Here is a 20,374-nt window from a genome sequence, read left to right on the forward strand (position 1 = left end):
TCGCATTGACGCGAGCATTGTTTCACAGACGGTAGTTTGAGCGACACGGCGATCGGTTTGAACGTGGAGGACTCCTCGAGAAGGGGTCGCAAGAGCTCGCCCGGGAGTAAAAGCGGAAGTGGGAGTAGCAGCGGTGGGGGAAGCGCGGTGCAGTATCAGTCAGGTCTGGGGAAGAAGAGTAACAGCACCAGTCAACTGTCCGCTACAGGTAACACATCGTCACACTAGTCGTTTCTTCCGATTTTACGTTTTAGAGAACGTTTCGCGCGCGGTACTCACTTTGTATCGTTGCTTTTCGCGTTTCGGGAATATTTCTATAAACGATAATTTACGCGAGAGCGCGAATGAAAGAAAAGAAAAGAAAAGAAAAGAAAAAAAAGAAGAAAAACGTTTCTATATATTTCATACTTGTCATACTCGTACTCGCGCGATCTCTAGATCTTCTATTCTTTCTCTATCTCTATATCTTTCTATCTGCCATCTTAAATCTAGTCAGTCTCTTTGTATAATACGACGATAGTTCCTCGAGTAAATAGCGTAGCGAATAGTTTAGCGCCATTAGTGAGTAGACCTACGGTGTGCTCTCGCTATATGCGTCGTTGCTTTCGAGGAAAATTCCCCTGCCCTCTCCCTCTCTCCTAAAATTTTGCAACGCTCCTTTACATCGCTCGATGCACACGAGATGTGAAAAACGTTTCCCTTCGAGAAACCTCGATTCCTCGATCCGAAATTTCCCATCCTTCGATGGGAATCGAGGCCGAGGCGAGATCGAAGGAACCGCGTCGTATCTCACTATCCGACTATATCGAGAGCGCATCGTAGAAAAATAAAAAAAAAAAAAAAATCCCAGTAAAACGGGGCAGTATGGTACATTCTAATCGTATTCTTGTTTTCTCCGCCATCCCTCCTCATCTCTATCCGCCTCTCTTCGACATGAACACATTCACACTTTACTTCTACCAACCGACTATCTCTCGACGCTGGGGACCATTCACGTCATCGATCTGCACCCACCTGCACGATTTCTCATCGTGGCGGGGCTATATCGTCGCTCGCGCGATCGTGTCACGGGACAACACTCGACGCGGATCATCCCCGATCGATCGCTGGAACGATCGCTCCTACTATTGTACGCAAAAACCTCGCAACAAATATACTCAAATCAAATTCAACGTGGAATATGTATATGTGTATATATATATACATATATGTACCACACACTTTACTACGAGTAAAAAAAAAAAAAACAAAAATCTCTTCACACACGCACCAAAAACGCATATATACATCGCATATATACCGATACCGGTATATGCAAATCAACGACACGATCACATCCACTGCGAAAACAACATCTACTACTGCTACTACTACTACCACCATCACTACAACTACTTCTTCTACTACTTCTACTATTACTACTACTACTACTACTACTACTACTACTACTTCTACTTCTACTACTACAATCACAACAAAAAAACTGTGTCACGTCACGCAAAAACCATAACATACCACGTGCGTCTGTTGGTGGTACATGCGTGGGCGACGAAGGACGAAAACGGCGGCTAGGATTCGGGAAGAAGGGCAAGTCCTCGTTTACAGTTCATAGGAGCGAGGAGGTATTGCCGGAGGACACGGCCAGCGGAAGGAGCGGACGACAACCGAGTTCCGCCAGCAGCGACGGCGAGGGTAGCGGCGACGGGGACAGGTCCGAACACACCCTGCAAAATATATCATCCCCCCTCCCCCTTTTAATTATTTCTCTCCTCTACTTTGATTTCAACCTCCCCTTTGCTACGTCCCTTCCTTTTTTTTTTCTTTTTTTCTTTTTCGTTTTCGTGGGAACGAGGGAGCGACGTGGCGCGTAAATGTCGTCGAATGTCCATTTTTCGCCTTTCCCCGATCACATTCGCGACTTTCGAAATTTAAATCGCGATATCTCTCGATAGATTTCTTTTCTCTCAATCTGATAATTAGCGAATCCATAACTCGGTCCGAGGAGAGGAGATCGAGGCGCGATGCGAGACGCAGTGTAGCATCGAGCCTTCGAGAGAAATGTGAGTACAGAGAAATTGCAGAGAGGCACGAAGAGGCAAGAAGAACGAGAGCAACGTGATCGATCTATGATCTACTTTTTTTTACCAGCCAACAACTATCTATATATATATATAAACTAACACGCAGCACATAATTAACTCTTTAGAAAGAAGTTTTTGCATTAGAGAGAGAGAAAGAGAGAGAGTGCGTGTATGTGTAAGAGAGAGAAAGAGAGAGAATGCATGGGAGTAACGCGAAACGTTTCCTGGCTGTTTCCTCTGTTTGGAAAGGATCTTGCTCTTTATCTCTCCTCGAATATTCGATCGAAATTTGAGGAGGAGAATGTTTCTTCTTAAAAAAAAAAAATTAAAGCCGTGAGACGATTCCCGGTTTACTCCCCCCTCCCCACCCCATAGATAATTAGAGACTGTTTCCACGTAGTAGCGATACGTAACTCTTAGAGGAACGAGTTGTTGCACGAGTTGTCCTGAACCGAGTCGAGATCTCGATGAAGATCGTTCATCGAGATCCGGCGGAGAGAGAATAGAGCAGAAAGGTTGTATCTGCCGCTCAAGAATACCTTACGTATTCAGCCGCTCAAGTACATCATTTTGTTCGTTTCGGGCTGTTCTTATTTGTAGCCTATATATATTTATATATATATATAGCGCCGGCCCGGGATTGATGCTGGTGCAAATACGATGTCGCGGTGTGTCTGTCTGTTTTGTACAGCTTTTACAACATTTTAGAATGAAACACGTGGTCAACTTGTTGCGAATCTCTGTCTGAATCGTGACGAACGAATCAACGCGTCCAACGGTAGGTAAGTTGACCACCTGGTTCGTTTTTTCGTTTATTTTATCTTAGAGGCAGCTGTTGATACGTGCTTGGGGTGAGGGTTGCTTCACCCATTACGGCTTATTCGTTTCTTGATGTTCTTCGAGCGCTGCAGTGTTCTTATTGCGCATATATTTCTACATATACGTACAATATGTGTGTATATATATATATATTTATATATGTATATATATACATATATGTATATATATACATAATTATACATATCTCGATATCTCTCTCCCTTTTTTTTCTTCTTATCCTTCTTTTTTCAGTTACAGTTACCAAGTAAAAAAAACTTGATTCGTTGAATGTAGCGCACAGTCTTGTTCACATTCTGCCTGCAGACATCTCTTACGTATCTCTTTCTAATTCGTGCGAAGAGAAACGAACGAGTTTTCGTAGGATCAACCCCTCCCCCTCTCTCCCCCTTTCATACACGAATTTCTGTGTTGAAACACGAACACGACACGCAAAGACACACGTACGAATATATACGTAGTTGGCGCAGCGAGACCACCACTTTCAACGACGGAACCATAGATGTGACGTTTCGTTGAAGATATACACTTGAAAACATTCAAGCTTGTGATGCTTTTTTTTTTGCTCGCTTCTGACTGCAAACGCGAGCTCGAGAACGGAGTTGAGAAAAAAAAAAAGTTCTGGGAAACGATCGAATTTCCGTTGGCCGTTAACCATTGCCCTATCGTATTCTTTCTTCCAGACAGCGAGCGTTTAGCCCATCGAGGAACGAGATCTTTTGCAGGCTTCCTTGTGTGGGATCATCCATATCATCGAATCTCAAAGCTTAACCCGACAACACAGGTTGACGAAGTCTTTCTTTTTCTACGTGGTAATTGACCAACACTAAAGAAAAAAAAAAAAAAAAGAAAAGAAAAAAAAAAGTCAAGCCTTCCTTACCGTCTGCCTTCCAACCCTCATCGATTATATCATTCATATCCGACTGAAATGAGTTTTTTCGATCACGAGGTGTACGTGGTGCGTGTATATCTTTTTTTTCCTTATCATTTTTCTTAATTTTGTCACGAGAGAAAATTCGAACGAGAATCGAGTCGTGCGTGAACTATAGTGAAAAAGGGAGAGAGAGAGAGAGAGGGAGAGAAAGAGCGAGAGAGTGAGAGAGCGAGGAGAGAGAAAATGATTAGAATCGTGATTAGAATCGTGAAAGAAAAATCGCAAAAATCGGCGACCACCTGGAGCTGGATAAAAGAGAAAAGAAAGGGCTACGGCAGACGCGATACCGGGATGAAAATGAAAGATTATAGCTTTAGCGGTTGTTTCTTGTTTGGTTTACAACGCAGAATGCAGTGTCGGCGGGGTCTTCGTCGGAAGTGGTGTCGCGGAGGCACGCGCCGGTTTATCGAGCCGGAAACGCAACAGCACGCCGAGCAGCATACAACGTTCCGAGGAGATTGTACCATATCAGCGCTTTGAATCCGGGAAACAGTCGGGATCGGTGGCCAGTGACACAGCCGGAAGTCTCAACTCGATCTCTAGTTCCGAAGGAAGCTCGTAAGTAGTGGCCTCCACCGACCGATTCTGCAACCGGAACTGCGAGACTCTCCTTGCTGTCTCTTTCTTCTTCTTCTTCTTCTTCTTCTCCTCTCTCTCTTTCTCTCTCTGTCTTCTCTGTCTCTCCGTTCTTCTTCGCGTTCTCTCTCTTTCTCTTCTCTCTTCTTCCGTCTCTTTCTCTTCGCTCTATCCGTCTCAACAATCTGTCTACTATTATCTTTCCAGCAGGGTTACTCGCGAGCTTTAAATGTAACGAAAGAAGAAAAGATCAATGATTTGAAGTTGATTCGAGGAGAGATGTTGGATTAACCCTGCTAATGACTCTCTGTTCTTTCTCTCTCTCTATCCGACTCTGACTTTCTGTTTCTACTTCACCGGACTGCTCCTCGGACGAACCTTTTTATTGTTTTATTGCACAGGAGATCGCGAACGTGAAACGTGGATCGTTTTGTCTTTCGACGTGTGATTGAGCTGATGTGTATGCCCAGCATCGATGTTTTGCTCATTCATGCTTTTTTTACTACCCCTTCCCTTCTCTTTTTTATCATTTATCACCACCACCACCACCACCACACCATCATTTCCATTATTGTGCGCGAAACATGCGATTTCTTTTGTTCCTTGAGTTAATTCGCCACGAGAAGGAAGAAATGGAAGCCTGTCGAACGTACAAATGTCACTTATTTTTAAGTTTCTTTCGTTACTCTCGTAATTTTATATTTCAATGTGATATCAATGTGATCTTGATCGTTATCATTTTCTTTTTTTTTTTTTTGTCAATGTTATCGTCGTCTTGGCTTATTGCTTGGCTAAATAATCGTCGAAGCACCATTGTATGTGAACCGCGCACACACTCTGTGTATATACGTGTTTCCATCATTCGTTCACATTCATTTTCATCATCCATACGAAGGATATTTTTAACCATCCATCTTAAAAATTAGAAACTGTTTATATACATATATATGTAAAACGCTATTATTTTACATATTTATTACGCTAATTTCTAATTCGATCGAGCGCAATACGTATATAATATATATATATGTATATTCGCAGACCAATAATCATCAGCCTTTCATAGTTGAACCACATGTCACCCGCAGCTAATGATCCCAAGTATTTCTCTACTTTTTTTTTCGAAAAATAAAAACAAATAAAAAATTAACAAGATAACGAAACACCCAGGAAGATGGATATATATCAAATGTTAATCGTCTTACTCTATGTGTAAAGAAAACTTTCGTTTCACGCGATGTAGCAACGAGGATGCTAAAGTGTTGCGGTAACTAAGGATACTAAGATTTTATAGACAATAAGACGACGAAAGGTAAATCCTGAACGTAAGTTAAGAGAACAATATTATTCTGGATTAAGTTAATTGATGAAGCATGAATAGACATAGTACAATTAGCCAGATTCAAGGATAATCAGAGGCTATACGTAAATCTTAATATCAACGGTAAAGCGAATCGTGTCAAAGGGCAAAACTGATTATCGTTGAATGGTATACTACTACTCGCTCGTAGAATGGACTGCATGCACCGACAGCCTGCTACGTTCTCCAAAACTTACAATTTTCTTCGTATATATATTATTATATTATTATATATATATATATATTTACTCGCTACACCAACACTATTATATACTCGCAGCGTGAGTTCTTCTTGTCCATACAAATTGAATGAGATGTGCTCTCTCTTTCCGCACTTACGTCGAAGGCTTGCGAGAATCGTCCCTCGCTCCCGCGGAACGATCTCTTATTCGTTTATTTGATCCTCCTTCCCTTCTCTCGTGATTAACAAATCAAAAATTTATATAAATTTACGAAAATTAGAAAATCGACACGAAAAAAGATGGAATAACATGTCCACGATGAATGAGATAAATATTACGTTATCTTCGATTCACAGACTCTGTGAATCGAGTATTCCCACGAAACTTTCTGTTAGACCAATTTTTTTCCCCTAATTTTTACTTTTTTTTTTTTCTTTTTCGTTCGATCTTTTTTTTTTTTTTTAACAATCCCGCCTTAATAAACACTCGCAAGAGTTTTCGATGGTTCGCTAAACGTTTCGATTTTGGGAACTGCAGTTGGTCCCCCAGTCTGCGAATGTCAGGCGAAACCGGCCAACTGAGAGATTTCATCGAAGATCTTGGGCCTGGGCAAGTGGTCGGGAGGCAGGCACTCGGTGCACGCTGCCTTGGCGAGATTCAGCTCTCGCTCTCTCAGAAGAAAGGCTTCCTCGAAGTGGAGGTCATACGTGCCAAAGACCTTAAACCGAAACAGGGCACTAAAGCCATTCCAGGTTCGTTCAGTCAATTCTTGGACCTATTACTTCTATTCGCATCGTGGATTTTTTTTTTTTTATTTCTAACACATTCAAAAATCGAAGCGAGTCTTCGATCAAGGATATATTGATTATTTTTGTTAAACGTAAATAAAACTTTATTTTCGTTGTTTTCTTAGAAGAATTTTTAAAACGTGTATCGCAAAGCGTATGTATCGAAACGATTCTAATTTGTTTAAAATTAATCGTGAATCATTTTTCGTATCGATCCAGCTTCCTACGTGAAAGTTTATTTGGTGAATGGGAAGAAATGCATCGCGAAAGCGAAAACGACAGCAGCCAGGAAAACGTTGGATCCATTCTACCAACAGTCGTTAGCCTTCAGAGAAAATTGCCGGGGTTGTATACTGCAGGCAAGTATATATCGTCGATCGTGACGATCCTCCGTTTTTAGATTAGATCGATCAATCGTAATCGTAATCGCGAGATTCTAATCGGTTTAAGATTTTTTTTTAATCGCCCCTTTTTCTCCCTTGTCGATTACAGGTGACAGTATGGGGTGATTACGGCCGATTAGAAGGGAAAAAAGTGTTCATGGGCATTGCGCAGATCGTGTTGGACGAACTGAACCTCAATGAGATGGTGTTCGGGTGGTATAAGCTGTTTGGCAACATATCCCTGGTCAGTGGACCTCCATCCTTAGCTTTGTCCCGTCGATCCTCGGCCACGTCCTTAGAGTCCTTTAAGATTTAAACAGCTCTTCCATCTGCTATTCTCTTTTAAGTGTAATCCGACGGTAGTTTTCGAACTTCTTTTCGAGCACAATTCCCACGGTGGAAAGAGTAAAAAAAAAAAAAAAAAAAAAAGAAAAAGGGGTAAAAAAAGAAAAAGAGAGAGAAAAAAGTATAAAAAAAAAAAAAAGAAAAAAAATATCGAATATATTCTTGATCGCGTTTGAAGATATAATCTACACACACATATATACATATATTTTTTTTTCGAACGGAGTATATCCATATATATATATATAAATACATATAGATGTAATTGTTCGCGAATATTCGAGGATCGTCAAGACGAATAAAAACGCGTAAGTTTCGTAAGTTTAAGGGATTTAAAGATTTTCGTAGAAATTTCACGCGATACGATTATTCGTTCCATCGCGTTCCATCACGAAGAAATGCCGCGTTTCAATTGTTCGACCAATCGATCAATGATATCGATATCATCGATAACCGTCGGCTCTGAATACGGTAAAAGAGTAAATCACGATCGATGATCTCGTATTAACGAGAAGAATGATGAATAAAAATATACAGTGAGAGGAAAGTTTGCGTGGGTAAAGAATTGTGGGCAAGTGAGTTCGCGTTGTTGGACGAGAAAAACGAGAAAAGTGTGTTTTTTGTACTTTGCAAGGTAACAGCGAGAATGGGAAAAGTGTGAAAGGTCGTACGAGAGGACATGTCTTTCTAGAAACACCACTAGCACATCACATATCATGTACGGCATATCAGATGAGCCACTAGTCTGTAGACTAGATGTAGAGATAGCAGCCATGTTCCTGGAGCGCCAGATAGTTTTAGGTACGCACTTGAGATCAACGCATCGTTCCTAAATAATTGATTTGAAATCGATTTCACGCGGATACCCGCCAATAAATTTCTTTTCCATTTATTAGAAATTTCTCGTCATGTTATTCGATCATTATATAGAGAAGAGTTTAGAAATTATTCTTAAAAGTATCCACGTGAAATCTACGTGCTGTTAAAAGTTCCCCTTGTCTTACGTTTTACATTGAAATACCTTATCGCTTTTTAAATTTCTTTCTTGTATTGATGGCCAATCGAACATTTTTCAGCTTCTACTTTTCCTTTTTTTATGAATATTTCTTTTTTACTACGAATATCTCTGTATTTGTTTTCTCTCCTCGCAATCTGGTTGTCTTCTTTTCCTCTTTCTACCTTCCCTTTTTTTTTTTTTTTTTGACTTTTCATTATTCTACGAATAGTCGTAGAGAACATTGCTTGATTACTTGTGTTACTTTGTTGAAGTCTAAAATTCTGCACAACATTGCACCCTATCGCAAATACCTTTTTTTCGAACGATTTCAGTCCAATGTGCGAAACCTGTTCGATCTAATAGATTAAATGCCTCTATCTTAAAAAAAAAAAAAAAAAAAGAAAAGAAAAGAAAAGAAAGATAAAAGGTAAGTCTGCCGTATTCGGAGTCCTTTGTCCAAGTTTTCTTCAATGTCTTTTATAAATAACACTGAGAGAAACCAACCAAAAATACCCCGAGTAAATGTTCCAAAGATGCAACAACCCTTTCCCCGATCTGAATCTCTTATTTTTAATTGTGTACATACATACGTCCGTAGCTACTTCCACATTTATATCTACTTCTTATTGTTCCTCTTATACGATGTTTCTATGGATTATACATATATATATATTATCGCGCCAATAGCCGAACAACCGACTGATCCGTACGTTTTCGTTTTTTCCTTTACAGTGAAAGCAACCCAGAGATACTCGATATGAGATCGATACGAATTTCAACGCGGTGTGCTGTGAGAAAGGCGTGCCGAACGGTGGTGATTCGATGTTCGATGTTCAAGTGATACGGGGGAAACGAGAAACTTGTGAAGTGGTGAAATTGTTTGAATCTAAACCCGTTACGAACGGTGATGTGACGCGTTATATTGTGAAACATTTAACGAAATTTTAAATAATAATAATAACAATATATTATCCGCGTATTCGCGACAAGACATTTCCAATATATTTGTACATAATTTAGAACGCTCCGTGTGTTGAACGCCAAAGTGACGATTTTCAGGACACAAAATATATATATACATATATATGTATATAAAAAAGAAAAAAGACAGTCGTAGTACCAAACGAACAATCAAATGAACAAATTAGAAAGAGGAGAAGGAAAAGAGAGAAAAGAAAGAAAAAAAGAAAGAAAGGAGGAGAAATTAATTTGGAACTCGTTGTCAAAGTTTTTAGCCAAGAGATATCATCGTCAGAGCGTATATTATTTATTGTAAATAAATTATAACAATATATATATATATATATATACATATATATATGAATTCGCGATACGTATGCGCGCAAGTGTTTATTAAGAAAATGATGAACAATTTGCCTTGACCGTCGCGTTTTCGTCATCCCGTTCTCCTCGTGATTTCAAGGATCGCGGCGTACCGCAACGCGTATCGATTTTTACTATCACGTTCGAGAAAAAAAAAGGAAAAAAAAAAAGAAAATAATAATAGTAATAATAATAATATTAATAATAATATTAATAATAATAGTAATAATAATAATAATAATAATAATAATAACAATAATGACAAAGCTCGAGACGAGACCGGGACTTTGATTCGAGCTTTGTATCGCGTTTGTATCCGTCGAAAATCGTCCGTGGATTCGAACGTATCGCGAGAGCGAACGGGAACGAGGCCGAGAAATATCGTGAATTAGCGAATTGTTGTTGAACGTTAAAGTAGCCCATCTTCAACTATTTTGCGAGAGAGTGAGTGAGAATGAATGACTGAGTGGGTGAGAGTGAATGAGTGAATGGACGAGTGAGTGAGAGAAAGTGTGAGAGGGAAAGAAAGATTGAGAGCACGAGCGAGCGAGAGAGAAAAGTAAAATGCTAACTATATCGACTGTCATATATTGTGATTATGTTAGTTTTTATTTAATTGTCGAATAACCTCACGAATCGGATGTTACGCGTAAGGGGACAACCGTACGTACCTTTTAGAATATTTTATTCTCTTTATCGACTTGCACTCGATTTTCAAAGGAACGCTCGTTTTTTTAACATTGAATATTTACTGAACGAACCGCCCACGTAATTCTTGCATATAAAACGGACCCTCCGTGGAGTCGCGCCTCGTCCCCTGAAACGAGACACGGCCCGGAAACCGTCGATCCATGAATTAACATTACGCATCACTGCTGACGAACCTCTCGGGAACGGAAGCGGAAACGGCGCCCGCCATCGTCCACGAGGAACGAGGGGGGGCGCGATTCGTGAAACTCACAATCGATTTTATATCTCTTTAATTCTCATGTTATGTGTTCGATCTTTGTCTGTGCATTTGTCTGGTCACTTGTGAACACAAAAATTCGATGAGCATGCACGTGTACGTAGATAATTATCTATAGCATTAAACACTTGATTAACGAATGTAATTTTCTTTTCGCTGATTGTGCTTGCAATATGTGAATTCTCTTTGCAAAAATGGGGATAGGAGGGAGGAAAGGAAAGGAGGGGGGAAAAATTGTGGATAAACTGGGATAAAAGAAAAGAAGGAATTTTATTCGAAGTTGATCGTAGAGAAAAATTGGAAATAAGAGGAACCACTCGAGTCGAAGAGATTAAAAAGAAATTTGCCGGTTTAATTGCTTCGAACAAATACGTTCTGCTTTTTCGATTGCACGTATACGCATTTGTTGAGAAACACGGTTGTTGTCGTCCTTTTTCATCACGAAAATTAAGTTCGTTCCCTTACATCGCTTCACTCCTCGTTTGTTGCTCTTTAAAAGGTACTCCTTGGATATTGATCGACGTCACTGAAATAGAGTCACCATTTTTCTTTCGGAGATACTGCAGAATAGCTACTTATGTAGGTACCACACGAGGGTCTAAAATTTGCAACCGAATCTAATTTTTCGTATATCAATCTATACTTTTCCTCGGAACGTTTAATAAGAATTTTCCTGTATTAAAATTAGAACTTTAGAAAGTTTTTCTATGTCAGTGACTTCATTATCGATATCTCATCACGTATTTTACGCTTATAAAATCCGGTGTCACGCTACTATGCTTTAAATTCTCGCGACAAGTCTATCATTTCCTTCTTGCATTTGCACTCTATCGTATTACCCGCTATTACCACGCGAAATTTCATAAAATTCCAAAGAGATATAGTTTAAGCAAGTTCGAGCGAAACAATGATACGTAATCACGATGTGAGGCTTAATTTCGAAAACAGAATTGAGATGAGATGGATAAAAAAAAAAATAGTGAGAAACTCGATTCTTTCGCGACAAATTCTATAGATAGGCTGAACCATCTGGTAACCGGGTAATCGATCGACCATTATTACGAGAAGGATGTATAAAAAAAGAAGCGATATCTTATCATACCTATAACACGCTTGATTTAGTGGACAGAACGTGCAGCAAGGGAATAAAAAAAAAAAATCGAAAAAAAGAAGCTTTTTTACTCGTGAACGAAGAAAAAAAAAAGCGAATACAAACCAAACGTAGAGTTCTATCAGACGACGTGTAACATAAATTATCAAATGAACAAACGAAGAAAAAAAAATTACTATTAAGACGATTTCTAAGTAAAAAAACATTTTGCAAGTGCATGACTTATATTAGTAGACTCTTGGAACAATGACTACGTAATTAACCACACAACAAAATATAAATTCTGTATTAGTGAATAACACTTGATAAGGAGAAAAAAAAAAATACAAGACTACGAATAATATGTTCAGTTTGTAATCCGCCGGTTACTTGCAGCTGTAAGATCTTCGCGAAATTTGTTCGATTTCTAATTTCTAATTTCTTGCAATTATTTTCTTTTATTTATTAATTTTCATTTTGTAATACGATACGAAAAAATTTATTTTAACGAAATTGAAATAGTTTTAAAATTTTCAATTCTTTAATTTTAGCAATTTATTATAGTCATGATGAAATTATACAAAAAAAATTTCGCGAAGGCTCTATCGTTGCGGACTGTTAATGCTTACGATATAAAATACTGCATATCCTATACAACGTAGGACTTTTATAATTTATGGTAGCCGGTTTTAAGAAATTTCGAAGGAAAAAAAAAAAGAAAGAAAAGAATGGAAAGAGGAAACCGAGTTTACTTTTTCTACACTTGCATTATCAGGTAATTTGGAGAATTAAAAACATCGATAAATTCTCGTAGAAAATTTCGTTAGAAATTTCGAAAAGAATTGTAAAACAGGTATTAAAAATGAAAACAAGCAGGCTGGATTTGAAAAAAATGATAGATATCACTGTTTTTAATTTCGTATGATTTAATCTAATTTAATTCCTTGACTGTCTTCGCAGTAACTGTTATTTAATATTTATATTAATTTTTATTTTTTAAGAATATTCCACTAAATAAATTATCTTTAAAAATTTTTAAACTTAACCTCAAATAAAAAAAGTAAGAAACGCATAATTTTATTTTATTATTAATTTCACATTCTTAAAAATAGCTGAAAAGTTTTTAAGCGTAGAAATAACGCGAAGAGAGTCAAGATAGAACTTGTTAATTTTCACACTCTTGCCATGCCCATTTGTACATAGGCATGCTCAATCTTAGGATCGAACACGCATCGTGAATCACATATATATTATATATACACATATACATACAAATAGTATTAATTACGAAAACGAACAAATTAATATCCAACTTTGTACCTATATACTTACAATGAACTTAAACGAAAACGAAAAGAAGATTGAAAGGAGACAAAAAAAAGATGAAATCTTTCGAACAAATATAATCGAATCGGACAAAACAATGGCTGAAACGAGATAGAAAGGGGGCGTAATAGTGAAAATATAAAAGAAATAAATTAATCGCAAAGAGAGAAAGAACGAGTAAATAATACAATTTACACGGAATGCAGAAAATTTGAGAGCCAAGGGGTACCACTTTTGTCAAATTTAGAGAGACAATTTAGGTTTACGATTACGATATAGGGTGTGCGAGAAAGAACGAGTGTGAAAACAGAAAAAGAGAGCGAGAGAGATAGATGAAAGGAAAAACGATAAAAACGAAGGGACATTGTCAACGATTTCTTTACACAATGAAATTCATTACTTACTTAAAAATTTCGTAGAGATGATCCAGCGTAGTATTATAGGTGTTCCTGTAATCGCGTCGAACGATTAATACGATCAATAATGTGCTTCGAATTCGTTGCTTTTGTTAATGGATTTCGACAAGTCACGCACAAACAAACACTGCACCATAAGATCATTTCGACGGAACTAAGGAATCTCAAAAAGACTTTTTCCAATTCGTCAATGCCCGATCACGTGACTTTCTAATACTGTTGATTCCCATAGTTTCCCGCGCGGGTCGCTCGCGACGGAATCGATGCACGTATCGATCGTAAGATCACGCGGTTCTGATTCTCGAATATCAATGAGGCAACTTCGCACCGTTCGAAACATGCGTCAACCGCTTGAACGGTTTTCTAATTTATCTGTGTGACATACGTCCGGATATATTTCGAAAAGGAACACGGAGGAGTACGGGCGAGAAAGCAAGGAAGAGAGAAAGGAAGAGAGCGTGGGATATCACGAAAGAAGGTGCGTCATTTTCGTTAAAAAGAGAGAGAGAGAAAAAAAATTAAGAAATACAAAGGCGAAAGAATTTAAACAATACGATTAGATAAAAGTTCCGTGGGAATAAAAAGAACTCGGCCGAGAACTCCTCCGACAATTTCTTTTTCTTTCGTTTTCGTAGAAATGTCGTAGGATCGATACAGAATCGGCAGATCCTTGACACGAAACCGTTTTCAATCGTAGTTCTGTATATATCTCAATGGTTCGGCTAGCTGGTAAAAAATTCGAAATGCAGTACTGCTACGATACGAGGAGTTCATGGCGGGATCTATACGCGGAATGATTAAATATAAAGCGTTAGTGACTGTATCCAGTATAATATATCTGATAAAAGATACCCCTGATGCCAGATATGGCGTGTGACAATAAAGTGATTCAATGATCTCGTCGCATTTCAATCGCAGCCACCTTTCACGATACACAGGCACACACTTATATATATACATATACACACACAAAACACGTGCATATAGACATGTATATTTTAACGCAAAACGAGAACATTTTTTTTGTAAAGTACGAGACGACACCGCCGGAATTCAACGATCACGATGTGTAAAAGAAAGTATCTCATCGTTTTCCGATTACTCGTTACTCCGCTGTTAATTGATAATGTCAGTAATATTTTTAACAAAATAAAGCTACCTTATTCAAAGCTGAGTCAACGACTTTCTTAAGAACCTTTATATTATGTATTAAAAATTTATATATATATATATATATATTAAAAATTTCCTTTTCACTTTTTCTCCTTTCCGGTTTATTTATGATTTATATGCTTGAATTTTATTACACATAAAATACAAAAAATATTAGATTTTTTTTCGTCTCTTACATAACATCATCATTGTTAATCGCATGCAATATCAAATTAATAATATTAAAAATATTAAAAATTAAGAAAGATCAAAAAATAATTTTACGAATTACTATGTTAATAAATTAATAAATAAATAAATGAGAAATATTAATTACTTATAAATTTATTAATTATTAAAATATATAAAATATATTTGAGAATTATAATGTTTAAAATATAAAATAATAAATATCTAAAATTAAAATGTTTTTATTTTTGTATATAGAGACTATCCGCAGTTACCTCTGTTATCGATATAATCGACATTGCCTGAGGCGTTACCAGCCGCGTAATGTTTATGTACACAAGAAGGTTCAGTTACGCCATTACCGCCGAAACGTACGGACGTAAAATTTTGTAATTTATTTCAATTTTATTGCGTAATATAAAATCGTGTACGAATATTGCATAATGTGATAGTTATGATTTGTGAATTTTGTTCAATTCATGTGTGTTAATAGTTAATCGTAATTGTTACAATTAATATTTAATGTTTGTTAAAATACGCGCGTTATATTCGTGAGTCGAGTGTAGTTTTTGGTAATGGAGGAAAGAGAAGCTGTTAGATTATCCACTGCCAAGCTGTTATCTACGAACGGTGAGTCACATATTTTTTATTCTCTTTAATTACATTTATTTCTAGAATAAACGATTTAAAACGATATAAATTGTAATATATTATATTTTCTCTTCTACGTATTTAACAGCATGTACATCAATATTTCGTTTATATGTACATGTACATACATAAATTATTCAATATTTCCTATTACTTTTTCGATATTATTATTTCGTATCTAATTTTATAATTTTTTTTAATTTTATAATTTGCTTTTAATTCGATGTTTTATATATTTATATTTGTTTAAATATGACAAAATTTAATATATAAAAAGTCAGTTGATGCTGACAAAAAAACTTTAGTTCAAAATTTCGCCGTTAGAGGTTACTACTTGTACAATGTACAAGAAAATGGCGTTTGTGCCTCGAAGTGATTAAAAACGCGCGAAATCATTATTTTTTTTTGCACATTGTGAATAATTTTTTTAGATATTATAGTGTAGAAATTACATTAATTATTTTCGTTCGTGAAAAGTATAAATTTAGTGATAATAATTAGTGTACATGTGTCCAAAGTGATTAATGAATGTGCGTTGCAAATTTTCAGCCACACGAATAACAAGGTCAGCAAATAAGCAAAGAAAAGTTAACCAAACAAGTATATCCTCGTCGTGAGTATGAATTTCGTACATATTTTATTACGTAGTTTAAGCATAGGTTTATATTTCAAGTCTTCTGGTACGTTATTATACGCAATAATACACTTTTTTAATCGATTCATACTTTATAACGTACTTCTATTAATTCTCTCATACGAACTTCATGTACGTTACACTACTACATAGTAGTAAATAAAAAAATATCAATATAGCCTAATGTACAGAAGACTCGAAATACTATAAACACATTAGTCATTATACCATTAGTCATCGCAATCAATAAACATATGAACATACTACATACGATTCAGGAACATAAAATAACAACATAAATCAATGTTAACGGTATTCCGTGCTGTAAATTTATCTAAAAATTTTTCTTCCAAACTTTCTACTTATAACTACGTATAATACTAATATTCATCGTGCCAATGTCATATCATATTAGGTAAAAACTATAATTAAAAGCTTAGCTGATACATTTTCGCATTTCCAAAAAGTTTCTCGATCCGTGTTATCGATTTATAGTCCATATCGTGTGCAAGACGCGAGCGGAACGATGCGTCGCGCGTTTTCGCATCTTCGTAGCTTTATTATCGTAATCCCATGGCGTCGATAAGCCCATTACCGCGTGTCTCTACCGATGCTTCGTAATGTATGCGCCGGAACGTAATAAAAATCGACTTACACGAGCGGTCGGCCGGTCTTCTAGCCACCTTTCTCCGCGTGTATACCAGTTGGCTTCTATCGGGCGGCACGCTTTTAGGTGTCGCTAAAACTTTAATCAAAGTCAGATTAGCCACGAAGGGACGACACCGAGGCTACCGAGGGCGGTTCGCGGGGTGGGATGAGGTGGGAATACCAGGGGCCGGGCGTTTTATTAAACGGGACTTGATTAGGGGTTGCCAAGATCCTTTCAGAGTTTGTTTTCGACTGGTTTCCACGGAGCCGCGCTTTCATTACTCCGGTTTTCGCATAATTGACGCGATCGTTCGTTAGGGGGGAAAAAAGTTGGCCACTCCGTCACTCTGTTCGCTTATTCTATTGCCGGAAAGGAAATTGCAAATTATTCACCTTCTTTTTACATTTTGACGAAGTCTTTATTGACTCTTTCTTTTTAGATTTTATTTTTTGAATTTTTTATTATTCTAGGGCAAATGATTTATTTTGGTATTTTTTTTAAAGATATTTTAAAGATTTTTTTTAAATTAAGGAGTTACGTATAGATTGAATTTTTAAATTTTTATTATTTTAGAGGAGACAATTTGTTTTGTTAAATATTTTTTGTTAAGACGTAGCAAAAATGTAAAACATTTTATAAATTGGAAATTGGATTTTTTATTAATCATTCGGATGATTGATACGATTGCGATAACGATCAACTAAAGACGGAGTGATTAACTTGGTGTGAAACACATTTACGCATCAACATAAAATGATCGAAAGTGATACAGTCTCTTGGTAATCTCTGTAATCCCGAGAGTATAACCTCGTGGTCGCTTCCCCAGGCAAACTGCCGAACACGATCCCCACACAGTGTGATGTTTGTATTCTCTTCGCAGTAATAATCGGTTTCGATCATTTTTCAAGCTTGATGTTCATTCCTTAATAATTTTTCCCGTGTATTAAATTGGACGAAATATCATTTCTAACTTTAGATAGAAAAATTAGATAGAAATTTATAAATAATTCGACGAAATCTATATTAAAATGTCTCCATAGTTAGAATCTCGGTTTAAATTTAGTTAAAATTCAATTATATACAAGATTCGGTTTGATAAAACGCGGCTCGTGAAGAATTTCAAGAGGATGTATGGATGAACGTATTCACGAAGAAGACGAATGTCACGCGGGGGGGTCGGCGTAACCGCGCAATAACAACCCTTGGGAAGCTGGGGCAAAGGTTGACGCGATGTTTACGTCGAAGGGTCTCCACGCAGAGACTCCGCTTTCCACCCCCGTCCCTCCGGCTTAACGCTAATGAATCTGATTTGCATCTGATCCCGACCGATCTTCGATCCTCCCTCGACCAATCCGCTCCTGGATTATTTAAGGATGCTGCCGTGCATCGTACGCGTCCGTGATTAATTACGCGATATCTGTTTCAGACTACGTATCGTTTCCGCCTCGAATAGGTCGCGTTGAATTTAACCGATGATATACTTGTTTCGATTTCTTCTTTCGTTTTCTCCGATGATTTTTATTCCCTGTGTATCGTAGAATTTTCAATTTCGAAGTAAAGATTTAGATTTAGATAGTGTTTTTAAGATGAGTTTACAAAGGGATTGGAAGCGAATGTTTTCGAAATCTCTTTGCAAACTTTAATAAATGGACGGTGTCAAGGGAAATAAACGATTTTTATTCGGGTCAGTGATCCTGGGATGTTTCCACGGTCTCGAGTATCGTGTCTCGAGAAAGTAAATCGTTTCCGCAACAAAGAGTTGGTTATTTGACGTTTTACAAACGATACCACTTTATACGAATTTGTCCAGTAATCAGGAAAAATAATCGTCGAATAATAAAGGACGAGTCGCGCGTATGAAGAAAACGAAGTCGATTGAATTGGAGGATTTTTTTTTTTTTAAAAAGGGATACAGCTCGTTAAGCTTTGAGTTACGAGGGAATAATTAGATAAAAGTAAACCAACCACGAATTTATGTTGCTCCAAAGGATTCTTCCGTCCACGTGGAAGATTTACGTGAAAAGAAAGAGGATTCCACGGGATTCGTTACCTTTTTTCCACGACAGGTTCGTGTTTAATGGGCGGGGTGCCCTGCGGATACTTTCACGGTGCCCCGCCCCCGACGCGATCACATTATTGCCCGAACACGAAAACTCCTCGTTCCCTTTATCATTCATCATCGTGGAAAAACTACGCGCTGCATATTTTCACGATCATATGGAAAAAGAAGGAAAAAGAAAAGGAAAATTATTATATCTCGTTTTTATCCGAGTTTTTATCCGAGCTCGCGTGAAACGGCCAATTGCGCGAGATAACAGATTCTGGAGGATTAACGATGTTGTTTACCACCTTTTTCTGGCGGTGGAGGGTGGAAAATCGAAAAGAAGAAAGGACAAATAAGGATTGTAAATTTTTATAAGAGTAATCGATCATTCGTTATTTAATTAAAAAAAACCGAACCGCGCTTCAATGACGTTCCACCCTGTTCTTCATTTATGGTTCACCCTCGATCATACTTTCGATATTAACTCACCGCGATGACGTTGGGGATCAGTAGCACGTGCTAACAACTCGAATTATAACTACGAAACGATGATTTAACGTTCCATTAAGTTTTCACACGCGAGAATAACGAAATTATATCTCCAAAAATTACTTTTTAACAATTTAGTGGCGTGTACAAGTAAAATAGTATTGGCAATGAAAATTCCAAAATTTACGGATCTTCTCCGATTGAACGTTTCACTTTTCAAATATTTGCTTTCGATATCATCCAAATGGTGCACGTGCCATCCGAATGGTGTTTGCCGTTTAAACGGTCAGCAAGCTGGCTTTACATATATTTACTTGCGGTTCCTGATTCTATTTGTTTAGGACGAGGAGGTAAAGGGAATAAAGCGTTAGAATTCAAGAATAAAAAGAAACGGGATGGTGATCGTTGACACGGTATATATCGCGTTGACTTTGAAACGGGGAGGGGAATCGAGGGAAGCACGTGGCACTGGAGTATGAATTAAAATCGCGCGGCGGGTCAACGCCGAATATTCCGCACTTAATCACGCCGCTTGACACGCGGGATTACATCGCGCGTATAATCGGATAGAATATCGTTATATTAGATTTTATGGAGATTGAAACTATCCTCAACTTGGTGGGTAACCAATATTAGATATTAATCCAACGGGAGTACGATCTTTCGATGATTTATTTCGTTCTTGCGTATTGATTTTGATCTCCCGTTAAGGATAAGAGTCCATATTAGAAGAAAAAAAAAAAGAAAGAAAAAGAAAAGAAAAGAAGAAAGCTTGGAATTTTTCTCTCTTATCGACATTTTATGAAAAATATCGGAATAGTATTAAGAAGCGAATCGGTTTCGAAGATACGACACAAATGACGTAGCAGGGTTAAACGAAAGTTATTGAAGCACCCGAAGGCAGGTTAACTAAATTCTTCTGATAGTGATAAATTGGATTCGTAACGAGGCACCGACTCGA

The 20,374-nt window shown here is 37.4% G+C and overlaps 2 protein-coding genes and 1 long non-coding RNA gene across 42 annotated transcripts in view; 2 read left to right on the top strand and 1 right to left on the bottom strand.

Moving 5' to 3' along the window:
* The window catches only part of LOC133666863 (uncharacterized), a 69,393-nt gene extending 55,660 nt beyond the window's left edge, over window positions 1-13,733 (bottom strand). For all 5 annotated transcript variants that reach the window (XR_009831626.1, XR_009831627.1, XR_009831625.1 and 2 more), the window contains exon 1: window positions 13,594-13,733. This is a non-coding gene — a long non-coding RNA (uncharacterized LOC133666863). The remainder of the gene's footprint in view (window positions 1-13,593) is intronic.
* The window catches only part of LOC108001556 (regulating synaptic membrane exocytosis protein 2), a 66,420-nt gene extending 51,646 nt beyond the window's left edge, over window positions 1-14,774 (top strand). For 15 of the 22 annotated variants that reach the window (XM_062081045.1, XM_062081031.1, XM_062081033.1 and 12 more), the window contains 6 exons: window positions 29-208; window positions 3,602-3,730; window positions 4,200-4,410; window positions 6,508-6,722; window positions 6,978-7,117; window positions 7,251-7,576. In XM_062081045.1, the coding sequence (XP_061937029.1) occupies window positions 29-208; window positions 3,602-3,730; window positions 4,200-4,410; window positions 6,508-6,722; window positions 6,978-7,117; window positions 7,251-7,457 (1,082 nt within the window). In that variant the 3' untranslated portion in view covers window positions 7,458-7,576. Of the gene's footprint in view, window positions 1-28; window positions 209-1,529; window positions 1,712-3,601; window positions 3,731-4,199; window positions 4,411-6,507; window positions 6,727-6,977; window positions 7,118-7,250; window positions 7,577-9,215 lie in introns of those variants that run through there. The other 7 variants (XM_062081037.1, XM_062081044.1, XM_062081043.1 and 4 more) reach the window with 7 other exon arrangements.
* Window positions 14,775-15,204: 430 nt separating this feature from the next.
* The window catches only part of LOC107992450 (uncharacterized), a 116,441-nt gene continuing 111,271 nt past the window's right edge, over window positions 15,205-20,374 (top strand). For 2 of the 15 annotated variants that reach the window (XR_009831640.1, XR_009831645.1), the window contains exons 1-2: window positions 15,205-15,576; window positions 16,147-16,210. Coding sequence is in view for 2 of the 15 variants with exons in the window: in XM_062081067.1 (XP_061937051.1) it covers window positions 15,522-15,576; window positions 16,147-16,210 (119 nt within the window). In the remaining 13 variants the exon portion in view is untranslated. Of the gene's footprint in view, window positions 15,577-15,790; window positions 16,211-20,374 lie in introns of those variants that run through there. The other 13 variants (XR_009831638.1, XR_009831639.1, XR_009831637.1 and 10 more) reach the window with 11 other exon arrangements.

Source organism: Apis cerana, linkage group LG10, assembly GCF_029169275.1.
Source record: "Apis cerana isolate GH-2021 linkage group LG10, AcerK_1.0, whole genome shotgun sequence".
In the NCBI taxonomy this organism is placed as follows: domain Eukaryota; kingdom Metazoa; phylum Arthropoda; class Insecta; order Hymenoptera; family Apidae; genus Apis; species Apis cerana.